Source organism: Dipodomys ordii, unplaced genomic scaffold (assembly GCF_000151885.1).
Source record: "Dipodomys ordii isolate 6190 unplaced genomic scaffold, Dord_2.0 Scaffold108, whole genome shotgun sequence".
NCBI classification, from domain to species: Eukaryota; Metazoa; Chordata; class Mammalia; order Rodentia; family Heteromyidae; genus Dipodomys; species Dipodomys ordii.
In genome coordinates, this window is record NW_012267324.1 from 83,751 (window position 1) to 89,519 (window position 5,769).

The 5,769-nt window shown below is 58.3% G+C and overlaps 1 protein-coding gene across 1 annotated transcript in view; it reads left to right on the plus strand.

The window, feature by feature from the left end:
• Ccdc105 (coiled-coil domain containing 105) overlaps nt 1–4,122 on the plus strand; it is a 10,597-nt gene extending 6,475 nt beyond the window's left edge. Inside the window, exons 3-9 of the mRNA XM_013028274.1 lie at nt 7–138; nt 839–943; nt 1,257–1,455; nt 2,764–2,930; nt 3,055–3,150; nt 3,243–3,356; nt 3,922–4,122. Of these exons, the coding sequence (XP_012883728.1) occupies nt 7–138; nt 839–943; nt 1,257–1,455; nt 2,764–2,930; nt 3,055–3,150; nt 3,243–3,356; nt 3,922–4,122 (1,014 nt within the window). The remainder of the gene's footprint in view (nt 1–6; nt 139–838; nt 944–1,256; nt 1,456–2,763; nt 2,931–3,054; nt 3,151–3,242; nt 3,357–3,921) is intronic.
• The last annotated feature ends 1,647 nt before the right edge of the window (nt 4,123–5,769 follow it).

Sequence of the window (5,769 nt, forward strand, 5' to 3'; positions counted from 1 at the left end):
GGCCAGATCAACGCGCAGCTGCAGCGCGTGCTGCGCATGCGCGAGGGCTGCGACCGCCGGCTGGGCGAGGTGCGCAAGGGGCTGCTGATCAACGAGCAGAGCACGCGGCTGCGGAGCTTCCGCCACGCCTCGGAGAAGGTGCGGGGGGGGGGGCGGGGCGCACCCCAGGCGAGGAGGGGGCAGGCCCGCACCCCCCTTCCCAGCGCCAGGGACGGCTGCCCGGCCACGCTGGAGGCCGAGAGCAGGAGGATCGCGACATGAGGCTGGTCAGAGCCTGGTGGCTCTGCCGGGAAAACCAACCCCAGAGGGGGGTGCGGTTAAAGTGGTTCAACCATGCCCTGAGTTCAAGTCCCCAGTGTTGTCGAGGAGGAGGGAGGGAGGGAGGGCAGCCAGACCCTGTGATGTTGGAGAACCCTCTTTGGTCAGTCATGGGGCTTGAACCCTGGGCCTGGACGCTGTCGCTCAGCTCTCGCAGCTCAAGGCAAGCGCTCTACCACTTGTGCACAGCACCATTTCCGGTTTTCTGGTGGTTGATTGGAGATAAGAGCGCTTGCCTTGCATGCACGAGGGCCTGGGTTCAATTCCTCAGCACCACATAAGCAGAAAAAGCCGGAAGTGGCTTTATTTCCCCCTCCACCCAAGGTTGGTACTCTGCCACTTGAACCCACAGCTCCACATTCAGGTTTTCAGTGATGAATTCTCCAATAAGAATCTCATTAAATGACTTCCCTGCCCTGGCTGACTTGCACCTAGGATCCTCAGATCTCAGCCTCCTGAGTAGCTGAAGATTACCAGTGTGAGCCACCAGTACCACCCACCCACCCCCCTTGGTGTTTAGATTCCTGACAGAGTGGACAGCACGCTGAAATGGGAGAAAGAGGAGCTGAAGGCCATGAAGAGGAAAATGGAGGTGGACATGGAAAAAACAGAGACCTTACTCAAGGTCAGGTGCCTCCTGACCCTTGTTAGGCAGAGGCCGAGTTGTTGGGGGCTGGGGAAGGGACCCCTCCCCCAGCTGTCCAGGGGCTAGCTCACTCAGACGCCGAAGACTGTACGAATGGCAGATCCATGCACCCACGTGGCACTCCTGGCGGTGGTGGTGTCTTCGCTTGGCAAAAAGGAAACACACAGCCCTGAGAGGTGGGGTGTGCCCCACCCTGCGCCGTCCTTCAAAACTGTGAAGGGCTGAGCGCATCATCCTGGCTGGATGAGAGACAGAGACAGGCTCACGGATTCCCTGCTCTCCCGGCCCCCAGACTCTGGCCACCTGCCGCGACACGCTGGGCTTCTACTGTCAGGAGCGGCTCCAGGCCGCAGAGCTCATGAACCAGCCTCTGGACAAGGTCCTGGAGCAGGCCGGCCGCCACTCCTGGGTGGACCTCTCCCGAGCCCCTACCCCTCGAACCCAGGGCCTGAAGACACCGCCTCCCGACCCTGTGGGTGCCTACACCCCAGGTAGGCCCCACAGAAGGGAGGACTCTGTTACAGCGCGTGCGCGTGTGCGTGTGTGTATGTGTGTGTACACTAGTCCCAGGGCTTGTGTGTGTGTGTGTGTGTGTACACTAGTCCCAGGGATTGAACTCAGGGCCTGGGTGCTGCCCCTGAAGGGTTTTTTGGGGGGGAGCACAAAGTTGGCTCTACCACATGAACAGCTCCACTTCTGGCTTTTTGGTGGTTAATTAAAGATGATCTCAACCAGGCGCTGGTGGCTCACACCTGTCATCCAAACTACTCAGGATCCAAACTACTGAGGATCACGGTTCAAAGCCAGGGAAGTCCATACGCTCTGATCTCCAATGAACCACCAGAAAACCAGAAATGGTGCTGTGGCTCAAGTGGTAGAGCGCTCGCCTTGAGCTCAAGAGCTGAGGGACAGCGCCCAGGCCCAGAGTTCAGGCCCCATGGCTGACAAAAAAAAAAAATCTCCCAGACTCTTCTGCCCCGGCTGGCTTTGAACCTTGATCCTCAGATCTCAGCCTCCGGAGTCGCTAGGGTGACAGGCGTGAGCCACCGGCCGCCAGCAAGCGTCGTCAATCCCTGGCCCTGCAAGAGTTCACTCTGTTTCTCCCCCTGGACACTCCTCTCCATGTTCAGCCACAGATTTTGCTTCAACAAACAAAATCCCTACTCAGGCGGTTGCCCGTGTGCAACCTCTGTGTGAGGGGTGAGGGGGCAACAGGAGAGGAAAAAGAGGGAGAAAGAGAGAGAGAGAGGAAAGGGGAAGAGGAGGGGAGGGAAAAGGAGGAGGAGAGAGGAAGGGAAAGGGAGGAGGAGAAAGAAGGAAGAGGAGGAGGAGAATTGGAGGAGGAGGAGAAAGAAGAGGAGAGGGAGGAAGAAGAGGAGGAGAAGGAGGAAGTAGAAGTTGTTGAGAAAGTTGAGTGGCCAGGTAACAGTGGCTCACACCTGTCATCCCAGCTACTCAGGAGGCTGAGATCTGAAGATTGTGGTTCAAAGCCAGCCCGGGCAGAAAAGTCCGCAAGACTCTTGATCTCCAATAAACGACTCAGAAACACCAGAGTGGTGCTGTGGCTCAAGTGGGAGAGCCTTGAGCCCAAAGAGGCTCAGGGACAGCGCCCAAGTTCTGATCAAGCCTCAGGACAAGGGTGAAAACAATGGAAGTGGAGCTGTGGCTCAAGTGGTAAAGGCACCATGCCTAGGCCCTGAGTTCAAACCCCAGGATGGGCACAAAAGAAGAGGAGGAGGACGGGAGGGATGGCAGGGCCAGGGAAGGAGGAGGCCCACCCCCCACCCCTGCACCCCCAGACTGCGCGGCGGCCCTGTTCGAGGCCAAGCGCCTGCTGATGGAGTCCAAGGAGGCGCTGGCAGAGCTGGAGCGCGGCTCCAGCGGCCTGGACGAGCAGCAGCGGCAGATCGGGAACCGCGTGAACAACACGCTCCTGCAGAAGATGCGGGAGACGCTAGAGCTGAAGGTACAGGGCTGGGGCGGGGGGGGGGGGGGGCAGGGAGAGAGGGTTCCCCCAGGGGAGCGGCCTGCTGAGGGCGTGGGCCCCCCACACCCACGACCCCCTGCCCCCCCCGCACCCCAACCCCCAGGAGCGGATAAACATGACGCTGGGCCTCATGCGGGGCACCATCCACCGCTGCACCAAGTTCAGCCAGGAGATGTACGTGACGTGCGGGATCATCAAGGTACGCACACACCCACGGGGGGACAGGTGCGTGGGGCCTGCGAGGCTCAGTGTCCCCGCCCCCCAACACTCTGCCCCCCACTCCCGCCCCAGGGGCCTCTGCTGAAGACTCACATGGAGGCCCGAGAGAAGCTAGACAGACCCCTGGTTCGAATGTACCAGAAGCACGTGGGCACGCAGCTTCCCGAGGCCACACGCCTGGCTCAGGTAGGTGCTCGCCAACCCCTGACGGGGTAAGGCGCACCCCACCCAGCCCCCCACCACGGACAGGAGCCATGGCTCAAGGGGTAGAACGCAACGTCCCAACAGCGCAAGGTCCCGAGTTCACAACCCCGCACTGCCAAGAGAGAGGAACTCGGCACGATCACCATGCTGCCTTTCAACCCCACCTCCCAGGAGACTCCTTTTCTGTTTGTTTTTGCTCTGGGGCCTGGAGACTTGAACTCAGGGCCTGGGCACTGTCCCTGAGCCTTGTTGTGGTCATTTTGCTTACGGCTGATGCTCTACCACTTGAGCCACAGCTCCGCCTCTAGCTTTTGTTGGTGGTTCACTGGAGATAAGGATGTCTCCACAGCCTTGCTTGCCCAGGCTGGCTTCGAACCCCAATCCTCAGAGCCCCCTGAGTAGCTGGGATGACAGGCGTGAGCCACCGTGCCCAGCTCTATTCAGCCCTCTCTGGCAGTGCCAGGGGCCGGGCAGGGTCCACCGGCCCAGGGCCTGGCCAGAACACAGCAGGGCCTCTCTCCTCCCCTCTCCCCGCTTCCCCTCCCAGGGCACCGACCAGCTCCATCAGCACAACACGCTCATGGAGAAGAACTTGAAGGAGCTGCTGGCCACCCGGGACAAGCTGGCCGGGTGCCTGGGCGCCAAGGAGATGGGCTACCAGATAGACCACAGCGTGGTGCGCCTGCGCCGGCGCCAGCAGAACCCGCACGTGGGCTACGAGCAGGCCCAGCAGCTGGTCCACCACTGAGGCCCAGCGCCCCCCTCCCCTCCCCCTGCCCCCTCCCCCTCCCAGCCCCCCTCTGGCAGAATTATAATTAAAAAGGCTATTTATCATGTAAACCTATTCCAGAAAGCTATTAGGAAGGCTGGGGGGGGGGGCACCAGACGCCCTGGAGGTTCAAATCTCAGTTGCCTGGCTTCTTTAAGCTGTGCCGCTTTGGGACACCATCATCCCTCTCTGGTCTCGGTCTCTCCAACCTACAACAAGACAAGGACACAGGGTCCCCATCCTGGTCTATTTAACACCATGGGTTCCGCTCCCCCCTCCCTTTCACATTTTTACTGGATAATTTTCTATTTAAAACGCCCCCATAGGACTGGGAAGGTGGCTCATTGGTAGAGTGCGGGCCTAGCGTGCATGAAGCCCTGGGTTCGATTCTTCAACACCACATAAGCAGAAATAAAAAAAAAAGGTTCTTTTTTTTTTTAAAAAAGCATGGTCATAAAAAAAGTCATCTCATAATAGCAACAGACAGAATATGTTAAAAATATTTCTAAGAACATGGAAGTGTGGTTCAGGTGGCAGAGCACCTGCCTGGGAAGAGTCAGGCCCCAAGTTCACACTACTTCACACACACACACATACACACACACACACACATACACACACATACACACACACACACAAAAGGGGCTGGGAAGGTGGCTCAGTGATAGAGGGCTCACATGCATGAGGGCCTGGGTCCGATTCCTCAGTACCACATACACAGAAAAAGCCAGAAGTGGCGCTGTGACTCAAGGGGTAGAGTGCTAGCCTTGAGCAAAAGAAGCTCAGGGACAGTGCCCAGGCCCTGAGTTCAAGCCCAGGACTGGCAATAAATAGCCTCATATAAAGTGAGCATAAACAAGGGTGTCTCGCTGGATAAACTGCACATCAGTCTGGTCATTTAGGTCGTGAAATAACAGTGAAACCCCTTGGAATAATTCATATACACTTTTAAAAACAGACAAGGTAGACAGATCCTGTCTGGGCAAAAAGTCCTGGAGACCTCTTCTCAATAGCAGCCGGGCACAGCAGTGCAGACATGTCCCAGCCACCTGGGAAACACAAATGAGGAAGATCTGGCTCACATGCAAGATCATGTGCAAAAAATGAAGTGTGTGTGTGTGTGTGTGTGTGTGTGTACGTTGGTTCTGCTGCTTGAACTCAGAGCCTGGGCGCTGTCCCTGAGCTGCATTTTGCTCAAGGCTAGGGCTCTACCACTTGAGCCACAGCGCCACTTCCAGTTTTTGAGTAGTTAGTTGGGGATGAGAGTCTTAGGGAGACTTTCCTGCCTGGGCTGGCTTCAGACCGCAGTCTTCAGCTCAGCCTCCTGAGTCGTGGGATGACAGGCGTGAGCCACCGTGCCCGGCCCTCCCTGTGTCTTTGGACCGGCCTGCACCTCCTTTTCCTGGGCCTGTGCAAGGCAGCGTCACCCGTCCCCATTCCCAGAACCTTTGCGTGAGGATGCAAGCAACGTCTTGTCCCGCGGGTGGAAGCCTGCCACCCTCGCCCGGCTGACACAGCCCCAGCTGTCACCTCGGCGTGCACGTCACCCAGGCAGCATTTGCACAACCCCCAAAGTTGCCTCAGAGCCGAGATTTCAGCTCGGTGGCCTCCCCAGGTGTGGGCTTT